A 26,823-nucleotide genomic window follows, 5' to 3' on the forward strand; every position below is an offset into this window, starting at 1 on the left:
CTAATATTAAGTATTCTCAATTCTGCACCAACAAGCTCAAAGATAAGCTTCTGTGTTTTTACACGTTAAGAGTTTAGTCTATTCAGTGCTTTAAACAGGAATCTATACATTTTATGTGATACTGCATGATGAATACCATCAACCAGCCTTATTACTGTAATATGTCTAATCTGCTGACCTGTGTGCCTTGTACCATGTGTTGTGCAGGACAAGCCATCTCTAGCTGTCGCCATTAAGACCTGTAAGAACTGTACATCAGACAGCGTCAGAGAAAAGTTCCTACAAGAAGCATGTACGTTTGTTACTTGACTTATTAACGAACCATATTTCATTTCACACATGCTGAGTGTGTTTATGTGTGTGTGTGTGTGTGTTTGTTTCCCTTGCAGTGACGATGCGTCAGTTCGACCACCCTCACATCGTTAAGCTGATCGGAGTGATCACAGAAAACCCCGTGTGGATCATCATGGAGCTGTGCACTCTGGGAGAGGTACGCCCCCGAGGCTGTGTAGATTGGCTGTGTAGATTGGCCGTAAATAACTGCTTTGATGTTTTCCAGTCAGGCTTTCGACAGCACCACAGCACTGAAACTGCTCTTGTTCAGGTTTTCAACGACATCCACTTAAACATAGACAATGGCAGAAGTTCAGTCTTAGTCTTACTAGATCTCAGTGCTGCATTCGACACGGTCGACCATGCCATACTCCTAGAAAGACTAAAAATCTGGGTGGGACTCTCTGGCACAGCACTTAACTGGTTTGAATCCTACTTGAAGAACCGAGAATACTTTGTATCTGTAGCTGATTACACATCAGAGCTGACTAAAATGACATGTGGTGTTCCCCAAGGTTCAATACTGGGGCCTCCTCTGTTCAACATCTACATGCTTCCACTAGCTCAGATTATGGAAAACAACAAAGTGTGTTATCATAATTATGCAGACGACACACAAATCTACATAACTATGTCACCAGGGGACTATAATCCCATACAAGGGCTGGGTAACTGCATTGAACAAATCAACAACTGGATGTGCCAGAATTTTCTTCAATTAAACAAAGATAAAACAGAAGTAATTGTTTTTGGTACCAAGGACGAACAATTGAAAATCACCGCTCAGCTTCAGTCACTGATGTTAAAACCCACAAACCAAGCCAGAAATCTAGGTGTAGTTATGGATTCAGACCTCAACCGTAACAGCCATATCAAGACAATTACAAAATCAGCCTACTATCACCTGAAGAATATATCAAGGATTAGAGGACTTATGTCTCAACAGGATTTGGAAAAACTTGTCCACGCATTTATCTTCAGCAGACTGGACTACTGTAATGGTGTGTTTACAGGTCTCTGTAAAAAATCCGTCAGAAAGCTGCAGCTGATTCAGAACGCTGCAGCTCGAGTCCTCACTAAGACCAGGAGGGTGGACCACATCACTCCAGTTCTGAGGTCTTTGCACTGGCTTCCTGTCCAACAAAGAATTGACTTTAAAATCCTGCTGTTGGTTTACAAAGCATTGAATGGTTTAGGGCCAAAATACATCTCTGATCTGCTGCTACCTTATGAACCATCCCGACCCCTCAGGTCGTCTGGGACCGGTCTACTTTCTGTTCCCAGAGTCAGAACTAAACATGGAGAAGCAGCGTTCAGTTTTTCTGCTCCACATATCTGGAACAAAGTCCCAGAAAGCTACAGGTCTGCTGAGACCCTCAGCTCATTTAAATCAAGATTGAAGACCTTTCTGTTTGCTGCTGCCTTTAATTGAACCACGTTCAATTAATATATTAATCAATTTCCTGCATTTCTGCATTTTACTACTGCATTTTATTTCTTACACTGTTTTTTAAATCTCCTTTTCTTTTGCCTTGTGTTTTGATGCTTTTAATGGTTTTATGTGAAGCACTTTGAATTACCTTGTTGTTGAAATGTGCTATACAAATAAACTTGCCTTGCCTTGCCTTGCCTAGATAACGTACCGTTCACACATACGCACTGACTACAGTAGAGTCACTTCTGTTCAGCATACAAAGGGAAGTGATGAGTGCAAGTCATGACTAGAAAAGGCCTGAGCTGCAAATCGCTCATATGAAGAAAATCAAACACTTGATTGATCCTTGTTGACACTTAGGTTAAACATCAAGGTAAGGTCTCGCTGACGGTCTATTTTCAGCGTGAGATGGTCACGTGGGTTGACGTGGTATCTGCCATGGTTTATAAATACACTGCATAAAACCATCTCCTATGTCTTCCTCTCTCTGGCTACAGTTACGTTCCTTCCTTCAGGTGAGGAAGTACAATTTGGATTTGTCCAGTCTCATTCTGTTTGCCTACCAGCTCAGCACAGCGCTCGCATATCTGGAGAGTAAACGCTTTGTACACAGGTACACACACACACACACACACATGCATGCTCAATATAGATTTCTAACGACCTGTGGGCAAAATATTTAATGTACTGGATTTACATTATTAGAATTATCATGTCATGTCATTGTAACTAGGGCAGTTTCAAGAGTTTTGTTTTCTTATGTTTAGCTTACTGAAATACAGTGACTGTATAATAGCACGTTGTAGCAAGTATGGCGTGGTGTTTGGGCACTGCCGTGGTGTTTCACTGTGCATCTCTCACGTTCATGCTGAACAATTGACACATAGCATCTATGGTTCAGGCCTAATGACGATCAATATTGACTTGCAGGGACATAGCAGCGCGCAATGTGCTGGTCTCTTCAGTCGACTGCGTGATGCTCGGAGACTTTGGTCTGTCGCGATACATGGAGGACAGTTCTTACTACAAAGGTGATGAGACTCAAGCACATGAGCCGCTTTGTGTTGTTTTGTTTCAATTGTATCCAAGACAGTTGCACCAGTTGCCAGTACTCTACCACCACCAACAGGTTACATCGGGATCCTGCAGTTTATCTTCACTCTATGAAGACAGTGTCTTCTTCTCGTCTCTGACCCTCTGGAGAGATTGCGAAATACACCAGCAACCACATGACAGAGTGATAAATGTAATGTATTTATACAATATTGACGTTACTGTGTTTGTCTTTGTATATTAGCTTCTAAAGGTAAACTTCCTATCAAATGGATGGCTCCTGAATCTATCAACTTCAGAAGATTCACCTCCGCCAGCGACGTCTGGATGTTTGGTGAGTTCTCATCAATTTTATGGGGATTGGGTGTGTTAGTTACTGTCATTGGAAAAGTATAGGTACAGTACATCATCTGAGACACAGTACTGAAGAACTCTGTCTCTCTGTAGGTGTGTGCATGTGGGAGATCTTGATGTTCGGCATCAAGCCTTTCCAGGGAGTGAAGAACAACGACGTGATCGGCAGGATAGAGAACGGCGAGCGACTGGCTATGCCTCCTCAGTGCCCGCCCACCTTCTACAGTTTGATGACCAAATGTTGGTCGTATGACCCCAGCAAGCGGCCGCGATTCACCGAACTCAAAACACAGCTCAGGTAACTAAATGTGGGTTTTTTTCAGTTGTTGCTTATAAGTGCATGTGTGTGAATATGAATTAATTAAAAGGCCATTATACTAACACTCTGGCAATGCTTCCCAGTGCATGCCACTTGCATGCTACATAGACAGTAGATAGTAGAAGTCACTCACTAGAAGTAAATGGATGAATAACTGTCCTGTTTTAGTGATTTTGCACACATTCACGATTGATTATTGCCCATCAAGTATTTTAATACCTTGGTGTATTTACCATGAAGTAATCATCGGAGCTGCTATCCTCCTTTGTGTGTAACTTTTGTAGCACCATACTGGAGGAAGAGAAGCTTCAACAAGAGGAGAGACTTCGGATGGAGATGAGGAGACAAGTCACCGTGTCCTGGGACTCTGGAGGGTCCGATGAAGCGCCGCCTAAAGTACGACTGAGCGCATTGTTGTTGTTTTCTTGTATTTCCACACGTGTGTGACATGGCTGATGAAGACAAACTGTTGTCTTTCTGTCTGCAGCCCAGTAGACCAGGTTACCCAAGTCCTCGCTCCAGTGAAGGCTTCTTTTCCGGCCCCCAACTTAACCACTTCCCGGTACAGAAAACACACACACACACACACACAAACTTACTGTAAACTGCTCAGAGAGGGTCATCAAGGAAAACACCGCTGATCAGGAATAGATAACAAAATATTATTTCAGGCAAAATAAATGTGTTTGTGGCAGCGACGGCACACTCAAGGTGAAATGCGCTGATCTTATCAGGGTTAATTTAAGAACCGTGATCAAATATTTGTAATGGTTATGTGTGTTCACTACCACAGACACTTCATGTGTGTCCTGCAGTTGCTCCTCTAGCTGCTCAGCTAGTACAAGCTATGCTGAGTGTTTATTTGCTCTTTTTTTTACTGACGGCTGTTCAGAGAGTATTTGATCAAAACTTTGTAGGAATGCCGTTTTCAAAAAAGGTGCATCAATCAGAAATCTTAAAAACATACCAATACTCTTTTATTTTACAATGTTGGAAACATCTTTTGCCAGGTTCTATAAATCACCTCTGAAGTGTCCAGGTTGAGCAAGATCGTCACAATAAAGGCCAAACCAGTAAAGTCAGGACTGAGTCTCAGAGGACAGCAAGCGTGCGCTGCATGTGTCAAAAGTCAGAAATGTGAAGGCAGAGAAAATGAGAGAGACTTTCAGTGGCAATTATTCCTCTCGTCATAAAACGAGCAGACAGCAGGCATTTCCTGTAGCCGCACGCACACACACACACACACACACACACACACACACACACACACACACACAGTGTGTGTGTGTGTGTAAGTGTTAGTGGGATTAATATGATTATTTCATGATGATTCCTTGATTATTCACTCTGCTTCAGAGACTCTTTCTATGAGTCTATTTGAAATGTGAGTTCATCCTCAACTCTGCTGTTTGTCGTCAGTGTGTTTTACATTCAAACATTCACAAAGGCACCACTGAGTTTCACTCCAGGAATACTTTACTTTTGTCTTGTAATCCAGACAGGAAAGTAAAAAGGCACTTTGATACATTCTTTAAGAAACAATCAGTCAATTTACACTCATGTAAACTTCATGTGCACCTTTACTCGACATGCTTTTCATGCATTCCAAAAATGCATTTATTTTGCTGTATTGCTTTTGAGTTTTTCCTTTTTTGTATTCTCCAATGTCAACGACATTTTTGGAGCTGATTATTGACAGTTTTTATACCATATAAAGGGAAATAGCTTTAAACCGTGGTCAATTATTTAAAATGGGGTATTGTGTTATCAAAACAACCGTAGATTCTTCTTACAATTATTAACCATGTTTTATTCTCTCTCTGTCTGTCTGTCCATCTCCAGCCGTCAGCCCATGGTGTCGTAGGGGGGGTTGGGGGCAGCTACCCTCCAATGGATTCCTGGAATCAGCACAGACCTGAACACTCGGCACTGTGGAGCCCGAACATGGAGGTATGCACGCTCAGGGAAAACGCACTGAAATTACATCCATCATTCCGTGAAGTGGTGAGAGCGGAGTTTTGTGACAGCTCAGCTCCTCGAATCACCACTGAACCACATGTGTCGCAATGTGTCGACAGCTTTCTGCAAGCTTCAAAATAAGTACCTTCTTCATACAGTTGAGCCTAAAACAACCTGGATCTCTTTCATGAACAGTATGTTGTGATTCAACATAGCAGGTGACATTACAGTAGTGAGGTGCTGGCCTTTCAACTGTGTGTATGTGTGTGTGACTGAATGTATTTTCCACAGGACGATGGGTGCGTAGGCCAGGCAGTGATGGAGGAGAGGCTGATGATGCAGCAGCAGCAGATGGAGGACGACCAGCGGTGGCTGGAGCAGGAGGAGAGCTTCATGGTTATGGTAATGGTATTAATATACTAGCTCCAGGTTTCTGTTTCTTATGCTGGCATATTGTGAGAAAAACATCACCTCTAGAAACAGATGTGCCCGAGTCTGATTCTGCATCTGGGGCAACTTGACAGCTAACCCAAACTAGCGTTAGCTGCCTGTCATCCTGCTCGTGCTGGTTTGTTTTTATTGGTGAGGCTGTGGGAGGATTTCCCACTCAGTAAAACTTCTTTGTGCGTATTGTTGTTGCCAGATGAGCTGAAGAATATCTTTTTCAGATCTTTGAACTGGCTCCGTTGTGCTTGATTTATCTCATCAGACACTGAAACATCTAAAAAAAGGAGCCAAATCAGTACTTTTGGCAAAAGAAGTCTGTTTTTCTTCTCGCTTCAGGGCCTTCAGTGTCTCCTCTTGCCTTGAATAACATTTTCCATTTTTAAACCAGGTGTAGAGGAGCCGAAAGAAAATGAAAAACACAGAGATGAGTGATGAGCGACGGGGAGAGATTTATTTATTGCCTCACCCAGAGGTTACCAAATAGCATCTCAGCAATTCAGTCCGCACGGTTTCCCCCCCCTTTGAATGGTCTCCAAGTTCTTCCTTAAAAGAGAGAAAAGCAGAATAAGTAGAATTTCTTCAACTGTAAAGCTTGAAAGTGCTCTGAAAGTTAAGTCATATCAGTGAAATGTGCTGAACTTTGTGATAAACTAAAAGGAGGATCAACGGGAGGATAAAAGAGAGTCGAAGCAGAATAGAATACTATGAGAGGGAAAGTAAGGCCTGAAAAGAAGGAGATGGAAGTTCGTGAGGAGGAACAAGAGTGGAGGACAGAAGGAGGGAGAAAGGAAGTGGGATTGGCAGGAGCCATGGAGAGGGTGGAACAAGGAGTCACCCATCAGGGAGAGAGAAAGAGGAACAGAGGGAGTTGCAGAGAGATGGAAAAAGTGGGAGGGAAAAACCGACGGAGGGAGAGTCGGTTTGATCTTTTCTCTCTGGCTCAGTGGAGCTTTTCCTCCTCTGGAAAAAACTTTCCCTCCGTTCTTCTCTGACTCAACTTTTCTGTCTTCCCCAGTTCATTTCTCTCAGTCTCATCTTCCACGTTCTTAGTTTCCTCTCTCTCTCTCTCCCTCCCCCGGTTTCTCTCCCGTCTCTCTGTCCTCTCTGTCTTAAGTTTTTCCTCGCTTGCATCTTCCATTCTCATACTTTCTGTCCCCATCTCCGCCCTTCTTTCGATGGCCTCCGCTCTCTGCTTTCCTCCTCCTGTCTTCTTCGGCCTCTATTCTCCCAGGATGCATCTCTTCAAGGCGTGCTTCACCAAAACGGTACTGAAACAGAAGGAGAGCGGGAGTTTGGAGGCTTTGTTTGGGTTTCGGTGGTGCAGATGTGGACAGAGTTTTGTAATGTGGAAGGTCACTTTTTGAGGCAGTGTAGCTGGAAAACAATGGCAAACTATCGCAGGTCGTGGTCATCGGTGGAATTTAAATTCTGCTCAATCATCTTGCTGGTCGATTGTGCATTTTTCTGTTGAAATGTGGTGTTTGGTTAGGAAGAGAACTCCAGCTGCTTTGCATTGACTTTTTATTTCTGTAACCTGCAGGTCAAACTGTTTCCTGATTATGTTTTGTTCTTGTTTGTGTATTATGTAAACATGCTTCGGTATGTTTCCTTTCTGTTTAAAATGTGTCTTTCTGTCTCTTCCCTGCAGAAGGCAGAGTCCAGAAACAGCAGAGGAAGCATAGACAGAGAAGACGGCACACTACAAGCACCGGTCAGTCATTGTCTGTCTGTCTGTCTGTCTGTCTGTCTGTCTGTCTGTCTGTCTGTTTATCTGTCTGTCTGTCTGTCTGTCTGTCTGTTTATCTGTCTGTCTGTCTGTGTATCTGTCTGTCTATTTATCTGTCTGTCTGTTTATCTGTCTGTTTATCTGTCTGTCTGTCTGTTTATCTGTCTGTCTGTCTGTCTGTTTATCTGTCTGTCTGTCTGTTTATCTGTCTGTCTGTCTGTTTATCTGTCTGTCTGTCTGTTTATCTGTCTGTCTGTCTGTCTGTCTGTTTATCTGTCTGTCTGTCTGTTTATCTGTCTGTCTGTCTGTGTTTGTTGACACTTTTATTGAAAATCGGCCGCTAACCCCCCTCCACACACACTGATGGAGAGAAGAATGTTAAGTTCAAAAGTGAGAGGAAGCAAGGAATGGAACGGGGAAAAGCAGCAGATTATAGCAAAGAGGATAAAATGAAGTGGTGAGGGAGGCTCAGGGAATGTATTGAGTCCGACAGACGGAGGCCGCGAGCCGTAGAGAAAGTATTTCTGTCTGTGTGCCAGGGAGGTACTGCCTACACACCAACCACATGACCACAGAGGGCTGATGGGAGTTTTGAACCCAGAAGCACTGCACAGTCCCATTTCACTGTCAATGTGAGTTATGATATCCTAAATCTATTGTCAGCATCGACCTCATCATCTCCACACTGTATCAACTGTAGCTGCTGCTGGGTATTCATTATGCAATCACAGCTGTGAACGTGGTACATTTTCTTATGTTGACGTTGTGGAATCAGTATTACATGATCATTTTGGGCAAAGTTTCACCTCTTGTTCGAAGAGTTTCTCTCCTTTAAAGAGTGGTTAATGATTATAGACAACTGAAAGTTGAACCTCTGCGTGTGTGTGTGTGTGTGTGTGTGTGTGTGATTTTCTCTGCACAGGGTGGAAACCAACATATTTACCAGCCTATAGGGAAACCAGGTGAGAGAACGCCCAGACAGACACACAATAAGAACAGAATAATACAGATAAATGTCCTGCATTCAAGAACAGACACAGAAGTATTCGCAGCAATATGTATTTAAAGTATCAAAAGTAAAACTACTCATTGTACAGATTTGCCCTTTTCTGAGAGTGGTAATATCATTTACTGTAGCTGCTATATTATATTATATTATATTATATTATATTATATTATATTATATGATATTATATTATTGGTGTGTCGACCTAAACCTGCTGCAACAGTTGAATGACGCTTACATGTTAGGAAGTTTATACACTTTAGAAACTTTTTGAGTCTTTCCCATGTGTAAAAGCACAGACAACAGACTTAAAAACAAAACGGCAAACTATTAAGAACGATATACAAACATAGAAACTTCACATAAAAGAGATGAAAGACTCAGAAGTTCAAAGACTCAATCAAATCCTCTTCATAGTCTGTTGGGGCAAATCATTCAGTGCTCAAATGATCCTTAATCCTGTTTGTTTTTTTTAAATCTTCCACGTTTATGAATTAATCCAGTTTAAAATATCTCTGTCGCTCACACCAAGATGAAGGTCCAAACACTTAAAAAGTGCTTTTAGTGCAGGTAATGAAAGTGTGTTTAATCATAGAAATCTAAAGTTGCATCAAATGAAAGAAAATGATCGTACAAGTGCCTGAATTCTATCAAGTATCGTACTACATAGTACATCAAGTACCTTAGCAGGCATCATACTTAACTCCATGCTCCTTTATACTCCTTCTTTTCAGAGCACGTGGCTCCTCCTAAGAAACCCCCCCGCCCTGGAGCTCCTTGTCACCTAAGCAACCTGGCCAGTCTCTGCCCCATCGACAGCTACAACGAGGGGGTGAAGGTATGTCTGCACACATCAACCTGCTAAAGATACAGAACGTGTCCCCCAGTTTAAACACCAGCAGTGGTTCCTTATTAAGATCTATTGAGTGAACACTATTCCTTCACGTTGCTCTTGTTTAGCCTCTTTTGTTTTTTGAGTTGACTTCACTATTTGGCACTTTGCCGACGGGTTGCATGCTGTGCCATGCCTTGCCTTGCCCGTGGTTGGCTTCGGCCTAATGTTCTGACCTTCTTCTCTCCCCTTTTACTCCTCCTCCCCCTCTCTCATTAACGTCCATGCATATTTATTTCCCCCTTTAACACCGTCCCATCTTTCTTCTCCCTCATCCTGCTTTTCTGACCTCGTCCATCTACCCTCCCCTCTCTCGTCACAACCTGCTGCACACCACTATCCCCTTCAATCTCCTCCCTGTCAAATCCACATCCACCCCAACCACACCTCCCTCCCACCTCCTCAACCTCCCCATAGCCGTGGAGGGTAAGCTGATCTTTGTGTTTGTCCGTCTTCACTGTAGAGTTAGTTAGCCGCTAGTTAACCGTATCTTCATGTATAGAGAAGCTTCATGAAGCTTCCTGAGTAGTTAAAAAGATATTTTTCTTTACCAGAGGCGGAGCAAAATGTCACTGCTGGCACAATAATCTCACCTGGGGCTTTCACTTTCATCTCATGGTGAGCAGCAGAGATGGTGAAGACTGTGAGGTGTGGTTGAAAGCTCCGCAACGTTGACCGTGGGATTATTTTGGCAAATATGACATTGTTAGCTTGTCCCACTATTCCCCATTCAAGGCGATATTATTAATACGCTGGCTTTGGGCTCGTAGCCATAGCCAGAGTGTTGTGAACACTGATCCCTGGTAAAGAAAAATAAAATGTGAAAGTCATAGTAGTGCTTTTACTTCGATCGATAGAAGCATTGTAACCTGATCACTGTGTGTCTTCCATTGCGTCTCTAGATGATAATATAGTGAAATGAATGTTAAAGGTGCTCAATGCCTCCACACTGCTCTCAACATGGAGACGGCTGAGACGGCAGCGCTCAGCTAACAGTGCAAACAACACAGTGCTGACAGAGCTAACAGTGTTAACCTGGGGGGGGGGGGACGCATGGACACGAGCCGACGTGCGATCGTGACGAGGAAACGTGATCGTTTATACTCTGTGGGTTTCTCTTCGTAGTTAGAACATGTTCGATGTGCACGGACGGACCCTGCCGCGCAGAACCCCGGCAAAGGGCCTCGTCACAGTAGTGAGACGGTGTGATGTCGCTTTGGCCATGTGGACACGCAGCAAGCATAAATCACAGCTTCGTCAGCTGTGAACGCCAAATGAGCGCAGTGCAGAGCAGCAGCCGTCAGCGAGCTGGTGGGGCGCGCTCACGTGCACTAAAGAGCACGTGAGGCCGGACCGGCTGCGTAAACAAAGCAAAGAGAAGCTCTGATAACAACACAGAGAGACTTTATTGTTTGTTTAGGTAGACATTACCCGCTATATCTTCACATAGATAATAGTTGTTTGATGCTTTATTAAGGCTCTGAATGTTCCAAACATTGAGTGTTTAAATAAATCTATATTCATTGTATGTGGTTTCCTGTGATCTTCACCAGGAAGCTGTGTTATAGCTGTTAGGACATAACGTTAGGACATCAACTTTTTTCTCAATATAAGAACTGTCCCTGTCTGTCCTAACATCACACTGTACTAACAGCGCTACACACTCCTCTGTCATAGTGCAATAGTCAGACTGTCTAGTATGTTGGTAGAAATGCATGTAGAGAAATAGCAATCTGAGGAGTGTGTGAGTGTGTGTGAGTGAGTGTGTGACTCTAGTCAAACACTGCCCCCCAGTGTTGACTGGTCATAGAATTTCTAAGAGGAAGCCTTGTGACGTATGTTTGTCGTGGCTCATTGTGACGGTCCTGCTCTCCTTGGTGGTCCAGCTGCAGCCTCAGGAGATCAGCCCGCCCCCCACGGCCAACCTGGACCGCTCCAACGACAAAGTGTATGAGAACGTAACGGGATTGGTCAAAGCTGTGATTGAGATGTCCAACAGGATTCAGCCCGCAGCCCCAGAGGAGTACGTCCCCATGGTCAAGGTAGGAGCAATACTCTTTTTATCCCTTATTTCAGATTTTAGAAGTTAAAGATACATCATCGACACATTTAAACGTGCATATTTAACTGAAGACTGATGCAAAAACGTATGTGTGTGTTTGGTAGGAGGTGGGTCTGGCACTGAGGACTCTGCTAGCGACAGTGGACGAGACACTTCCTGTTCTGCCGGCCAGCACACACAGAGAGGTAAACACACACACACACACACACACACACACACAGAGGTAAACACACACACAGTTAAACATTTTTAACAGAGGTTTCCCACAACACTGTCACTAATATTGTCATTTTGTTTGTGTCGTCACAGATTGAGATGGCCCAGAAGCTGTTGAACTCTGATCTGGCCGAGTTAATCGCGAAGATGAAACTGGCCCAACAGTACGTCATGACGAGGTAGGTACACAGACGACGGCTGTGTGTTTACTAATGTTTTACGACTTTACAGTAACGGTTTTCTGTGTCCTGCACAGTTTACAAAATGACTACAAGAAGCAGATGCTGATGGCAGCGCACGCCCTCGCAGTCGACGCCAAGAACCTGCTGGACGTCATCGACCAATCACGGCTCAAGATGATCCGCCCGCATTAGTGTCCGCTGCAGCCAATCACAAAGAGAAGAGGACACTGCGATCATGGACGGACGGATGAATAAATGAACAGATGAACAGCAGACATGACTGAAACAATCAGCTCCCTCATCTCCTCCGTCAAACATTTATTTTTTTTGCTCTCCGGCGACACGTCGTGTTTCGCTCAATATCGTGATGTTTTGTACTTTTGTTGCATTATTCGCTTTTGTATCCAGAGAAACGCTTTTGTCCTCCATCACGTATCCTCAAAGATAGAGGGTTGTTGTTTTTGTAAATCATTCGTTACTACTTTTTAAACTTCGAAGAAAGTGAATCAAACAAAGGTTTTCGGAGGCTCGCTTGAAGGACTGCAGAGATATCTTCGGTGTTCGGACGCAGCGACAATGTGCCACATAAGCGTAACGCGGGATGTAACAGCTGGAACTGAAGAGCCAGGACGGGGAGGATAATGAAGATGATATGATGATGTTGCTGTTTAAGCATGCTTTTTGTATCATTATGAATTATTTACTATTACTATTTTCAGCCTAGACTCTTACAGCACGTCTGTGTTCAGTCTTCCTCTTGAATATATCCGAATGGGCAGAAACAAGTGATTTACAGCTGCTCGTGAATAGTTTCATCTCTTTTTGTTCACTCTCTAGACCTCTCGCCTCAGGCATCGTGAGATTGAAATGTGAAACATGAAAGCTGTGTTTTGAAGAACAAAGTAAATGTCACAGGCCACTTTTTAAGTTAACTCGCATAGTAGATATACATAGAGGCTATATTTTTAACACGTTTCTGAGGCATGAATTGTGCGTGAATAAGGGAGAAGGGTGAACGTGGGGGTGAAGGGACAGAGGTGGGGGAGGGGCGTTTTTTTAAATGGTAACTGCCAAATGTACTGCGATCGACAAAAAAACATTATTTCACTCAAATGATTTAGTTTTATTCAATAATTCCACATTTTCATCGGCTTTATCTTGTACATCGTTCATATTCAACATGATTTGCTTTTTTATCTCCTATTGGTCCTCCTGTTTTTCTACCTCCCTCCACTGGACTTATTTATACTTTCCCTCCCGTCGGCCTCGTGCTGCTCTCCTCCCTCTGATTCTCTCCATTCCACGCTCCCTCCCCTCTGAGGTGAACAATATTCTCAGGAAGGAGTTATGTACAGTTGCTGAACCGAGCAAATAAAAACACTGTTATCATTAAGCAATAGCGTGTGTGAAAGAATCATGTACAGAAATTAAACAATTGAGATTATATATATATATATATATAGCAGTAGCAGGTTATAAATTACTTTTTTTTTCAAAATACTAGACTGACTTTATGACCTACCATACGATTACATTCTTTAAATACACACAACCTTTCTCAGCATACTATATACTCAGACTTTATTTATTACATTTCTTACACTAGTTTTACCTTTTTCATGATGTTTTTAGACATTTTGTGTCTGACAATAGAAACCAGTCCTAAAAAAAGCTTTTCATTAGGTGTATTTACTCCAGTCCTATTCTGGCTGTTTGTTTTTTGGGGCCAACGGCACAGACTGCATCTCCTCCAGTATACAGCCGTCACAACGCGCTTTCCCCTTTTATTATAAAACATGTGCACACCTACTTGCGCTTTATTACGCTTGCCTGGTTAGTGTAGCCAACAGAGTAATGAACAAAATAAGTCATTAAAAAAAAAAGCTTGTAACCAGTAAGATGCACCCAATCATCGCTCGTAACAGTCAATGATAATTCAATGCTTTTATTTTAACTGTCCATTGGTTTGAGCTTAATCCATTTTCTTAATGATGTGAGAACCACCACCATTTGCTGCTACGCATTTATCCCCACAAAAATTACATTTAGCTGAAGTTAAGGGACTTTGTTATAAAATGTGATTGAGTCAGTTAACAAGCGACAGGGCTATAATCTAGTGCCGCTGTAACATGTTAAAGTGTGTTGGTAGTGAAAGGTGATGTTTGTGTCTGTGCCAGAGGGAGGAGAACAGACAGTAAGACAAGGCAGCAGTATTTTTATTTTTTATCTTTTATTGTGTTTTCTTAGAAAAACATATTTTTAATCAAAAAGACCGAAGCCCATGTCATCGTCTGATTCCTCGGACTCGTCCTTCTTCTCCTCTTTCTTCTCCTCCTCCTTCTTGGCTGTAAGGTAAACATAGGAAAGGTTAACAAAGTCCTGAATAAATACAAACTACTCTAAGTATTCAAAGCTCTGATCTCAGACAATTCAAAAACATTGGCTTGAGCTCGGCTCTTCACAAACGCCTTAAGAGATTATAGTTCAGCTGGATTCTGTTATGGGAAGGATTTTAAAAACCGGGACTACAATTATAGTCCACAAAATCATTAAGTGTATCCCACTTTAGCGTTGCTGTATTAGACAATAAACCATCAGGAGCATTTGACTGTGGAGCCCATCTAAAGCCACTGTTCCCAGTATGAACTCCTAGTTACCTGGGGCGTCACCACCAGACACGGCGACAGCGGCTCCAGCAGCAGGTGCTCCAGCTGGAGCTCCACCTCCAGCGCCAACATTGCAGATCAGGCTGCCGATGTCGATGCTGGACAGAGCCTAGGAAACGACAACATGTACAGGTCAGTGGGGAGTAGCGCACAGACCAACACAAACAATAGGCATGACCCTATTGTCCTTATGGAGAGCACACTATGTCTGTGCTGATGCAACACAGTCAACGGTAGATTTCATAGTTGATTGAACTGCTGTGGACACTTGAGATTTTAGGAAAGCAACAGACACTTCTCCATCCTATTGATTTGAGCCCTCCCAAACAAAGTCCGCTGGTTTTCTCTCACCTTGGCAAACAGACTTGGCCAGAAGGGCTCCACGGTGACTCCAGCGGCCTTGATCAGAGCATTCAGCTTGTCCTCCTGCAGACACACAAAACAGCAGTTAGAAAATCTACTCCATGCATCCTTAAATAACCAGTATTGACTTTGTGAACATCAGTATAATATCGAAATCACAAGTTAGGAGCGAGTAGCCTTCTGTTATTGCATCACATTAATATCATATAGTTTAACTATTCCACTCGTGTAACTTTCTGGTTGATATTGACAGAGTGATGCTTAATTAACAGAAACAGATAGCTACTTTGAAAGTATAGCATGCTAGGTCTTAATCTAAACAGCGATTTTCACATCTGGATGTTGTGCAGCATCCACATGCACCAAACCTGTCAGGGTAACGTTAGACAACCATGTAACAAGCAGACAAACTAGAGTGGGGTAACACGACAACGTTACACCAAACTGCCGCACTTTTCACGGTACAAGTTTGCCCTCCTGGAGTTAAAGCATGTTGTGGAGATGCACTACCTCAGAATGTGCGTTAACTAGTACCTGTCATGAGAGCGGTAGACGGAGCTGAACTGTGCCGAGTTACAACTAAAGCCAGATGTTGTACGTTAAATACTATTCATGGAGGTCAAAACACAGTCAATAACTGTCCCGATACAGAAACGTGGCCCTACGTTAGCAAGAAGCGTGCCGCCATTTTAGCCGGTAGTTGGGACGGTTAAAGCATCTAAACATCGTAATTGTATTTAAACAGACATATTCATATACAGTTGTATTAATAGCGTCGTTACTGTCTCCGCTTTGTCATTCAGGGTTTCACCAATAGCACAATACTTCCACGGGTGCAGTTAATGAGTATCGTCAGGGATAAACCGGGACACTTACGGTGACGGTAACTTCATCGTCGTGGAGGATCAGAGCGGAGTAAATGCAGGCGAGTTCAGACACGGAGGCCATTGTAGATGTTGTATTTTATGTTCGTCGCGGTGGATGCCTAAATTTGACGGTGCTAGTCGCCGGATTGAGGGCCTTAGCTTCTGGTGAAGGACCGAGCACCTTTAGACACGTTTGTTTCCTGTAGCGAAAAAGGGACGGAGCAGGGCGCGCGCTCATTATATATACGCCGCGTCAGGGATGCTCTGACGTAAGCACGCACTCAACGTGTCGACAGACGTAAACCAAATGAGTCCGTATTAGAATAGTGTAGCTTTGCTCCACTGAATTTAACATTTATAGATGTTTTGCTGAGTTTAAAACAATTACACACAATAAAAACCCATCTACAATTAAATAACCAGAAATATAACTTATTTTATTCTATATATTTGCAATTTTTCTTTTATAAATAGGTGTCTTTCCAAGGCCAATTCACACCATTATTCTTTATTTATCTTCTAATATATACTATATTTTATCCTAATGTAATTGTATGTTTTATTTAAATACAGCTAAATTATTCTGGACAGTTTTACGTTGAGTTTGTCAGTTGTACCAAAAAATATCTGAATATATACATATAGAGCATTCTATCAAACATCTGGAGGTACCATATATGACTAGAAAATGCATTTCCTGCTGAAAATGCGTTGGAATGTTAAAAACTGAAATTAATCGCAAAAACATTGCTGAAAATAGATATCCAATTCAAAAACAAATTGCAAAAAGCTTAATAATTCAAAAAGTTTAAATAATACAAATATGAAAAGTCATATCACCCCTCTCCTGAAAGAGCTGAACATTTTGATATTTGAACAGTTTCTGTGGCTTAAAAAAATTCATCAGTGGTGATATTTGTAGTAGTATAAGTTGTCGTAGAAGTATTATTAGTAGAAGTATTAGTAGCATTAGAATAAGTACTAGTAGTAGTAGTAGTGATATTTGTAGTAGTAGTAGTAGAAGTTGTAGTTGTCGTAGAAGTATGATTAGTAGTAGAAGTATTAGTAATTAGAAGAAGTAGTAGAAGACGTAGTATCAGCAGTCATAGTAATAGCTGTAGTATTGGTCGTAGTATTTAATAACACAGTAGTAGTAGTAGTAGTAATGGCAGTAGAAGATGTAGCAGTAGTAGTAGTAGTAGTAATAGTAATGGCAGTAGAAGATGTAGCAGTAGTAGTAGTACTAGTAGCAGTCGTACTAATAGCTGTAGTAGTATTACTACTTTTAGTAGCATGAATAGCAGTAGTAGTAGCAGTTGTCGTATAAGTAATAGTAGTAGTGGTAGTAATAGCAGTAGTGGTAGTAATAATATTGATGGTAGCAGTAATAGTAGTAGCAGTAGTAGTAATAGTAGCAACAGCAAAAGTTATAGTAGTAGTAGTAATACTATATTAGCAGCAGCAGTAGTAGTTGTCGCAGTATTAGTAAGAGCATTCATTTTTTTCATTCCAACAATTAGAAATCGGATACTGTGCAAATTTCTGTACGTGCTTTGTGTAGTTTCCTGCTGTTATCACTTAAAAGCCAAAACTGTGAATAAGATGTAAGAAACAGGTCAAGAGGCTTTAAATCCAATGCAAACATGGTCAGTCGACAATTTTATTAAATCACAATCAAAAACACAATCATCACAAAAACCATTTCAAGGCGATTTTCCGGCAAATCTTGCCTTGTCTCATTTAAACAGGAACAGAGAACCTATGCTTGATCTTTGTGCACAGATCTAATGTATCTTTATAGATTAAAAAAAACAACAAAAACACAACAGAACTATGGCAGAAAAATCAAAGATGCGACTGTAAATCCAAATGTAGTAATACTTTCCTCAAGTCTTACCATTTACTGTTTCCTTCACAATGTCGGTGTCTATTTAAAACATCAGATGGATCATTTACAAAGCTCGCCAACAGTTTAAAGAATCATTCTCACATTTGGCACCAACAAATCTTCTTGGCCCCGATATGTAAAAAATACTCAAGCAGGTAAAACTACAAAACTAGAGTAGATGGAAAGCACAGTATGGCTTTGAGGAGTACCCTCCTTTGTTACAGTGTAATGAGAGGCAGTATATTTCCACTTGCTACAGCCATCACATAGCTGGAAACGACATTATAGCTCTTAAAATGTTGCACTTCCAGTTCCCTCGTCTTGAAGTCAATGGTTGCTTGAATTGGTTTTTTGGTTCGATGCCTGAAATAAAGTCTGTGCTAAACACAAGCTTAATATATTTGAACGTCTTCTACGATATAAAACGGGTCAATAGATACTTCTCTCATTTAGTCATCCCTGCATCCTATTCTCACTTTAACAGGAAGGGTAAACAGGGTCTGTCACTCCCAGGGTTAAAACATGTTCGCTTTGTCCAAAATTATAATTTCGGATACATATTTTTTTTTAAATGACTACCGTACACATTCATATTTTCTCAGAGTCTTTCCACTCAGCAATGTTTTAACATTATGATCGAAAAATCCCTCAAATTCTGCATCAGGAATAATTAACCGAGCTAACAGCACATCCACTTACAGATGGTATCCGATGTATCCGACTTTGCGCTTGTAAAATAAAAATATGGAAAATCAATGTATTTAGATAAGAAGTAGTCTGAACCAGGTTGTTGTCAAAACGCTCACTGCACGTTAACTGGAATTTGTAAACACAAAATGTTTTAAATTATAATTCTGAAAATACGATATTTACAGTGATCCTCAAGAGATGTTTTCATCTTAAAATAGGAATGCCTCCCCAATCATGAATCATACTTCAGTGATATTAACAGTATGGAGCTGGGGTGGGACTGGCTTTGTGGAATCACGTGGCTTTTGAACAGGAAATGCTGACTTTACTAAAGTTGTCGGTGTACTCTTTCGTACCAGAGCTGAGTAGTCTGACCCGCGGTAGACACGGTCATAGTCGTGAACAGTGTGCCGGCCTTTCACACCAATCACAAACACGTTTCTTCCCAGGTTGTCGCCTCAGTTTGAAACGGTTTAGAGGAAGACGAGGTTTATGTTATTGATCTTCATGTCCCGCCGCACGCTGCAAAACTAAATGATTCCTCTCGTGACTGCAGAAGCCAGATAAGCGGATGTTGACCTTTCAACACTTTGGGAGGGAGTAAAAAAAGACAAGAACCACAAGGATGTTGATCGACCGGGTCCGTTTACAACTAACTGACCAGATGCCTCTGGACCCGGTAACCCAGCTCAGATGATACCAACTGACCCGGACCAGTCAGTGGATACCAGTGGACTGAAGAGGAAACATGCAGGTACCAGGTCACTAGTCCTTGTGAGGCTTTCCTTTGGGTTTTTTTTCGTCGTAAGAAACTCCATATTCATTTATTCTTGTTTTATCCACTGGGTAGAGCCTGAGGGAGGGGAGACAATTTGAGGTTAGAAAGCGGTTGTGTTTTGTTGGTGACGTAGGAATCTGTGGTGTGTATGTGTGTGTGTGTACCATCTCTGGTAGAGGTAAATGAGAAACACCACATCGTCCCTGAAACAGGCCAGTCTGTGTGACGTTGGCATCGTGATGACGAAAGCAAACACGTCGTCGATGAAGGTGTTGAATGCCTGGCAAAGAAAAAAAATCAATCAACCAATGTCAATCAATTAAAAACAACACAACTAATCACTAACAAGGCTATGCAGTGACAGTGACTTAAATTAAATAATCAATTTAACATTTGAAAATAATGCGGAAAACTGGTTGGTGTATCAAACGTAATATGATATTTTGGTGATTGTCCCGAGTCCTGTTCTTACCTTGTACATGAAGGCTTTCCAGGGCAGGTGGGCCACAGATTTCAGCTGATAAATTAAACATATTAGGTCAGTGGGATGTTTGAAAGACAAAACAAAACAAAACAAAAACCAGTAAATTAAATGAAAAGCTGCTAACTTTCAGGCAAATATCTCAACATTTTCCTGTAAGATCTGGAGATCCAGGACACTCCACAAGGGACCTGTACCCTTAAACATTACATGCAGCACTTATTATTGTTTTCTCTTAAGATGGGAGGCGCGGCACATATTTTGAAGATGTCTTTATGATAAGTGTATTTATTCCATTGCCACATTGTACATTTTTATGAAAAGTAAGACTCTCTCTCACACACACACACATCATGATAAACTGACCTTATAGTTGACAAACAATTGAGGAAGCATGAAGAGGAAGCCAAAAGCATAGACACCTGGAATCATCAACAACATGTTACAATGAGGTAATGGACTTGTAATTCTAATACTGTTAATAGTACATTAGTGAACGGTGCTTTACTGTGTTACAGTTTAGAAAGAGCTTACCATTAACCAAACTGTTGATGAGCCACGAGTACCAACTAAAACAGGGACGAGAAACAAAAGGAGATGATGACGACTGGTGAGATTTGATCGGCATCACATTAGTAATCATCTTATGATACACACACACACACACACACAGACCTCTTATAGCGTTGAAATATTAGCGCATACACAGCCCCTCCAATACACAATGGGTAGAGGAGGTATGAGAGATACTTCATGGCCTACGGAAAAGAACACACCATACAGTAAGTGTGCATCCAGTTACAGCCAGTCTATGTGGCCCAGTGTGGTTTGGTTTATTACATTGTATAGTCTGTGCACGCGCGAGTCTGTTGTGTCTTACCAGAGTATCGTACTCCTCTGTTCTCCTCTCCGATTCATCCAATTTCCCAAACTGTTCCACACAAAAGAAAAACGCACACGAATGAACTCTTAGCACACAATTTAAATTCACAAGGCAAATCATACACTCCATGCATTTGTATATTTGTTTTATGATGGCTGTTAAGTGTTGTTTTGCAATTTAATGAGACAATAGCGAAAAGATGATCAACCAGTTGCACACACCCACACACACACTCACACACCCTCACACACACACACACACACCAGGAATGTTGGTTTGCCTCCTTTCCAGGAAACCTGTATCTTAAGGGCCTTCTTCACTTTCCAAACCTGCAACGATAAAAACCCACACAGAATATAGAATATTATGCGTTAATCATCAAGATGTTAGGGGGGGGGGGGGGGGGGGGTATTTAATAGCGTGTGTTTCCAGTCTGTGTGTACTTACTTCAATGATGGAGCCGACGCCAGCCGGTATGAGGACAAGCAGGCTGGTCTGCTGGTCAAACAAGTAGAGGAAAACCACGATGGTGCTGAAGCATCGCCACAGCACTGGAAAACAAAACACTAGATGTTATACTGGAACTGCTCCGAGTTACTGACGTTGCTGTTGAATTATTTGGTCCAGACTTTATGTGGATTGCTCTTAGCACAGCAGCTGATACCTGTTCTCGGTGGTGTTCCAACATGCTGATGTATTTGCAGAGTTATGCTCCATCATATTCTATCCACTCTGATGTTCCTGCATTTTCTACTTTAAAAATCCATAAATGAAGTTGTCTCATAGTGCCAAAGCTGTACAGCACAGTTCCAGTGGAGGAGAATAATTAGAAATGCAGGCTTCTTGCTCACACAGCTGTGGGGCAAAATATTGCTTAACAGGCATTTTGCAGATGGCCAATTCCTTCCACTAAGAAGAGCATCTCTCACTCTGTTGCTGTTTTACTGAGCAGAAGGAAGCAGAAGCCAACATCTGGACTGCAACACACTGCTGATGCCGGGTTTCTCATAGATTCACTAGTGTTACTCACACTGGCCTGCAATGCTCCATTCAATCAGTCACAACCCGTTTGTAGTTTTCCTAACTTTGCCATCGGTTCTGCATTCGTTTCCCAATATTGTGTTTTTCATGAGTCGCCTACCTGCTTTGCTGGACATTCCCACCATGCTTTTCTTCTGCTTCCAGAAGCTGATGTCGTTCTTGAATGCCAGGAAGTCGAAGAGGAGCTGAAAAAGCAAAAAGACACAAACGTACATTTGTCACGCTACAGTTTATTGTTGACCGTTCATCATCAGTGTTCTTTTAGTTTTTTTACTATAGAGGTATCTAGACGAAGACAATCCAACATGTCTACCGGTAATCAGGAATATATTCACATGCTTTTATGTCAAGTGAAAATCCTGCGTCATGTGCTGAAGACGTACATGGAAGGCAGCTACAAGGAAGGTCAGAGCCAGGAAGTACAGGTTGGTATCCACAAAGATTCCTTTAATCTCATCAGCATCCTTTTCTGTGAAACCTGCAACACACACACATGTCGACAAACAAACATTTAGGTGGTGTTAGAGTGCAGGGCTTCTAGACTGTGTGTGTGTGTGTGTGTGTGTGTGTGTGTGTGTGTGTGTGTGTGTGTGTGTGTGTGTGTGTGTGTGTGTGTGTGTGTGTGTGTGTGTGTGTGTGTGTGTGTGTGTGTGTGTGTGTGTGTGTGTGTGTGTGTGTGTGTGTGTGTGTGTGTGTGTGTGTGTGTGTGTGTGTGTGTGTGTGTGTGTGTGTGTGTGTGTGTGTGTGTGTGTGTGTGTGTGTGTGTGTGTGTGTGTGTGTGTGTGTGTGTGTGTGTGTGTGTGTGTGTGTGTGTGTGTGTGTGTGTGTGTGTGTGTGTGTGTGTGTGTGTGTGTGTGTGTGTGTGTGTGTGTGTGTGTGTGTGTGTGTGTGTGTGTGTGTGTGTGTGTGACAGACAGACAGACGATTAACTAACCGAACTGCTGCAGAGAGAAAACAGCGTCTTGCATGTGGATCCAGAATCGTAGCCTCCCCAGAGAGATAGAGTCGTAGGAGATGGTCAGAGGGAGCTCCTTGGAGGTACTGTTGATCTCCTACAACCACACACACACACACTTTAAAGTTAATATGTGAAGTAACAGATCAACATCAGCTCATTTTATAGAGATTGTATCTTTAGATGTGTAATGGTCTCTGTGATATTCAGGTGAGACATTAAGCTTTGACGTTATATTGTCCTGAGGCAGGAAGCAATTCATTCTCGACTCATTGGGCTAATGTATACAGTAGCCATGTTTCCATTCAAGTGTCAAGCAAATCTTAACTTTTGAAATGTCGCAAAAGAAGAAAAGCGAATGAGGCGCACATCCATGAACTGGTTGGGAGTGAATAAACTCAGCTGCAGCATAGTTCGGTCAGAAGTTGCCGCTATAGGCAAACAGCAAAACAAGTCGCCTTGGCCATCAAACTAACCCATGTAGGATAGAACAATGGAGAGGGGTCTTAAGGAATTTCTTTCAATTGAACACGTTTATATTGTTCTTTCATGTCAGCTCGTATTCGCCATGTTTCATGTTGCCTGGAGAGGAAAACAAGCATTCACACGTTACAGTAATATCTAAGAAGACGCCGACAGCAAAAACAGCTGATCAGTCACCCGGGTTAAATGTAATGTAAATGTAATGTAATGTAAATAAAATCGCAATTTATTTGGCAAATGCGTTATAATATATATTTGAATGCAGAAGCTTACCTCAAGGTCCTTGACGCGGTTGCTGAGCTCATCAACAAACAGCAGAGGTAGATAAACCATCTTCTTACCATTTTGGAATCTGAAAAACAAAAACATCTGATGGCTCTGGGTCCGAATTAAAGTCTGTGTAATCCATTCAAAGCATGCTTAAAAAAAGAAAATACACCCGTATGTATCATGTGTAATATTATTCTCAGAGGGTGTTGCATGCGTCTGTTTCTGTATTCACTGTCTTACACTCGGAGGTATCTGTGCACATCACTCGGCAGGTCTTCTTTGTCGAACAGGAAGTGGTCTGCGACGACGTTGAGCGTCAGGCGGGTGCGCCAGTGGGAGACCGGGTCATCGGCTGTGGAAGCGGTACCAGCTCCACCCGCTGCCGCAGGGTTACCGACACGTTTCTTCTGCTGGGCTTCTTCTTTCTCCCCCTGTGTGGTCACACAGACAAAAGTAAGTTTACTCTCTTGTAACGACACTCTTCTGCATCTATACTGATAAGATCCAGATACTACATGTTCTAAAAAATATAAACATATCGTGATAGTATATTTAAACACTGAAGTAGCTACCTTAAGCTCCTCCCCATGCCCTTACACACGCTTCATTCAGAAAACATAAACAACTCAGTACCTGTATTTGATCCTCTCCGGATATCAAAGAGATTTCCGCCGGTTTAGGGACCATGTATGTGGTGAGCTGAGCCACCAAGTGGACCTGTCGTGGATCCTGCCACGGCGTGACGCCCGCTTGATGGACGAATACCAGTGCGTACAAAGTTCCATTGTTGCGGGTCTTCTTCGGGAGGGAGACATTTACTATCCTGGAGGAAAAAGAGAGGAAGAGGATGAAAGGCAGGATGGTATTTTTTTCACATGTATTGTACATCAGAATATGTCTGACGTCTGCCAATGCAGCATCTGAGTTAACTGATCAGATCTGAGGACAGAGACGCTTCACGCTTGTTATCTATTCTAAGAGTGACACCAACCTCTCAAACTTGCTGTTAACATCAAATGTTTCCTCTCTGTGGATCAAAGTATGTCCTCCCTCTGCATCGGGCCGCAGTGCAGTGTAGATACTCAACTGAGCACACACAGAGAGATTTTACAGATATTACTACATATATACAGTACACTACCAGCCTTGTTCCTAGCCTGGCCAATTAAACCAAACCACCCACACAGACAGCTGAAGCTCAAACATACCGGATTCAAACGTGAGCAGTGCGACCACCCATCCCCTCCGCAGTACTGACCTGTAGTTTTGGGTGCCCTGCCAGGAAGGGTGCGATACAGTTGTCGCCTTCGGGGCTGTCGCAGGGTTTAGTGTACACTATCCCGAACATCACCCAGCAGGTGTGGAGCACGTACACCACAAACACGCCCACGATCAGGCTGGTGAAAGATGCTTTCAGGAACATGATGCTGGCTTCGTCGTCTCGTCACGGACGTCTCCCTCGGCGAGCCATATGTCTGCAAATGAGGAGTCATCGACAGAGGAGTTAGTGTGGAGTACGAGGCTCGTCCAACAATCAATGCTGACTGTGTATTGTTAAAGAATGCAGAGTCTTCATCAGCCGGCAGAGGCCTCTCCTCTTAACACTGACTAATTACCGACTTACCATCTGAGAAATTAAACTACACTACATGGCACACATCTGCACAGTCCCCACCATATGTGACTGTTGAAGACATCCTTCCACAACCGTGTGCATCAATATGCTGCTGTCATGGCCTTCTCTCTTCTGGGACGGTGCTCTACTAGATTTTGGAGCCTGGCTGCAGGCATTTGCTCCCATTCTGCCACAAAAGCCTGAGAGGATGACCACTGAGGTCAGGGCTCTTTGCAGGCAAGTCAAGTTCTTCCACTCCAGCAAAAAATAATTGCTCTGTGAATGTGGCTTTGTCTCGTGGCATTGTTATGTTCAAATAGGAAATGGCCTTTCCCCAAACTGACATATTGTATACACTGTTTCTCAGATGTTTGACAAAATGCATTAAAACAGCTCTTTTAGTGTAAGAACATGCTCATACACATTTCAATATTTTACACTATAAACACCGCATCGGGTGATCAAAAAACATATTCAAATAGATTTGAATCTATCCGATCTATTGTGAACACTTTGACCAGTTACTGCTGGAGTCTTTACAAGGCGCAAGATTAAAAGGTTGTATACTTGTTTTTCTCTCATATGTTGTGATGTATATTGAAAGTATAGTCCAGATGTTAACGTTAAACCTACCCGGTGTTTCACCTAATCTGTCAGGTTGTCAGTCCGCTCGGCTCTCCGTCCATTCGCTTCACCGGTTCTTCCGGGTAACGCTCGTCAGACGCGACGACATTGGTTCTTCAAAGCCGTCCAGCGTTTGTTTAGCTGAAAGCATCTGCTGTCTACTCGGCTGGCCTCTCCATTCAAGAAGAAAACGGGTCTGTTCAGTAACTGCTAGCTGGAAGCGTGAGGTGGATCTAAATTTCCGCCATTCGCTTCCTGGTTGGTTTCTTGGACGGGATTTCGGGGGTATTATCGCGAGACTTCACGTCATCGAGACTGTACTGGAATTGACCAGCTATTTATTTAGTCCATACAAACAGCTATTATAAATGACTAAGATCTATTTCAAATTACCTGTACATTTTAGGACTTTGAGTTTTAAGGTCTGATAATCACATGAAGATCTTACTTAATGAATGCAACTAATACAGGTAGTGAAGTTGCGTATAAGTGGTTCCTCGGTGCTGGAAAGTGTTTCTTATGAGTCTCTGTTCCATGGAGGTATCAGTTCCATGAACAATATTGTTTTTGCGTGAGCGTTTGTTTTTTTGAAAACAGACTGCCGTGACCCGGATTCTAACCGGGGTTGCTGCGGCCACAACACAGAGTACTAACCACTATACGATCACGGCTCGCCACTAATATTACAAGTTCATGCAGGGCTTCTAGTTATATGATCGTGACTAAAGTGGTCAAACCGCTAATAAGCCTACTTTCTCCTACATAACACATAAGTCATATATATATATATATATGTATGTGTATGTGTATGTGTATGTATATATATATGTATATATATATATATATATATAGTCTACATATAAAGTCTCTACCTGTGAAATATTGTTATATGAAGCAATTTATTTTCCCAAATCTACAACAGTTACAATGACATGTTTGTCCCTCAAGGCACCCTAACCTAAGTTACTTTAATCACTCCTGTGCAGAAGAGGTCAAGCTCACGATAAAATGATTGCTGAAAGGTTTGCCAATCCTTTTTAATTTCTGAGCAGAAACAGATTCCACTCCATCTGTTATATTGTTTATAGAAATTCATTAAACTACTGGACTCGTACACAGTTGCTCATTTTCTCCCCACGACCCTCTGATTTATTAGTAGACTCATCTGTTTTTTTCTTCGTCAAAGCAATTGTAGGTATTGTATCAGTCTGCTCGTCATCGTCTGTGATTGAAGCA

At 42.3% G+C, this 26,823-nt stretch overlaps 3 protein-coding genes across 5 annotated transcripts in view; 1 reads left to right on the top strand and 2 right to left on the bottom strand.

Annotated features, from left to right (window-relative positions):
* LOC306791367 (focal adhesion kinase 1-like) overlaps positions 1–12,773 on the top strand; it is a 51,541-nt gene extending 38,768 nt beyond the window's left edge. For all 3 annotated transcript variants that reach the window (XM_079288036.1, XM_079288037.1, XM_079288038.1), the window contains 17 exons: positions 208–292; positions 390–490; positions 2,266–2,381; positions 2,699–2,799; positions 3,066–3,155; positions 3,269–3,473; positions 3,779–3,890; positions 3,982–4,056; positions 5,337–5,444; positions 5,745–5,855; positions 7,549–7,611; positions 8,549–8,588; positions 9,367–9,470; positions 11,411–11,566; positions 11,691–11,771; positions 11,896–11,981; positions 12,059–12,773. In XM_079288036.1, coding sequence (XP_079144162.1) covers positions 208–292; positions 390–490; positions 2,266–2,381; positions 2,699–2,799; positions 3,066–3,155; positions 3,269–3,473; positions 3,779–3,890; positions 3,982–4,056; positions 5,337–5,444; positions 5,745–5,855; positions 7,549–7,611; positions 8,549–8,588; positions 9,367–9,470; positions 11,411–11,566; positions 11,691–11,771; positions 11,896–11,981; positions 12,059–12,176 — 1,752 coding nt within the window. In that variant the 3' untranslated portion in view covers positions 12,177–12,773. The remainder of the gene's footprint in view (positions 1–207; positions 293–389; positions 491–2,265; positions 2,382–2,698; positions 2,800–3,065; positions 3,156–3,268; positions 3,474–3,778; positions 3,891–3,981; positions 4,057–5,336; positions 5,445–5,744; positions 5,856–7,548; positions 7,612–8,548; positions 8,589–9,366; positions 9,471–11,410; positions 11,567–11,690; positions 11,772–11,895; positions 11,982–12,058) is intronic.
* Positions 12,774–14,197: 1,424 nt separating this feature from the next.
* rplp1 (ribosomal protein lateral stalk subunit P1) lies at positions 14,198–16,102 on the bottom strand. Its single transcript, XM_079287705.1, has 4 exons — positions 15,890–16,102; positions 15,002–15,076; positions 14,642–14,759; positions 14,198–14,329 (listed from the first exon to the last, which is right to left on the bottom strand). Exons 1-4 carry the CDS (start codon positions 15,959–15,961, stop codon positions 14,244–14,246), a joined length of 351 nt encoding a protein of 116 aa, XP_079143831.1. The 5' UTR covers positions 15,962–16,102; the 3' UTR covers positions 14,198–14,243.
* Positions 16,103–17,510: 1,408 nt separating this feature from the next.
* On the bottom strand, positions 17,511–25,826 carry clptm1l (CLPTM1 like). Its single transcript, XM_079288660.1, has 18 exons — positions 25,597–25,826; positions 24,607–24,823; positions 24,340–24,434; positions 23,982–24,171; positions 23,589–23,779; positions 23,352–23,430; positions 22,575–22,692; positions 22,024–22,118; positions 21,741–21,825; positions 21,047–21,150; positions 20,863–20,928; positions 20,597–20,647; positions 20,392–20,474; positions 20,251–20,285; positions 20,083–20,138; positions 19,708–19,752; positions 19,400–19,515; positions 17,511–19,310 (listed from the first exon to the last, which is right to left on the bottom strand). Exons 2-18 carry the CDS (start codon positions 24,769–24,771, stop codon positions 19,223–19,225), a joined length of 1,662 nt encoding a protein of 553 aa, XP_079144786.1. The 5' UTR covers positions 24,772–24,823; positions 25,597–25,826; the 3' UTR covers positions 17,511–19,222.
* Positions 25,827–26,823: the final 997 nt, after the last annotated feature.

The sequence above is a fragment of the Melanostigma gelatinosum genome (genome assembly GCF_949748355.1).
Source record: "Melanostigma gelatinosum genome assembly, chromosome: 17".
In the NCBI taxonomy this organism is placed as follows: Eukaryota; Metazoa; Chordata; class Actinopteri; order Perciformes; family Zoarcidae; genus Melanostigma; species Melanostigma gelatinosum.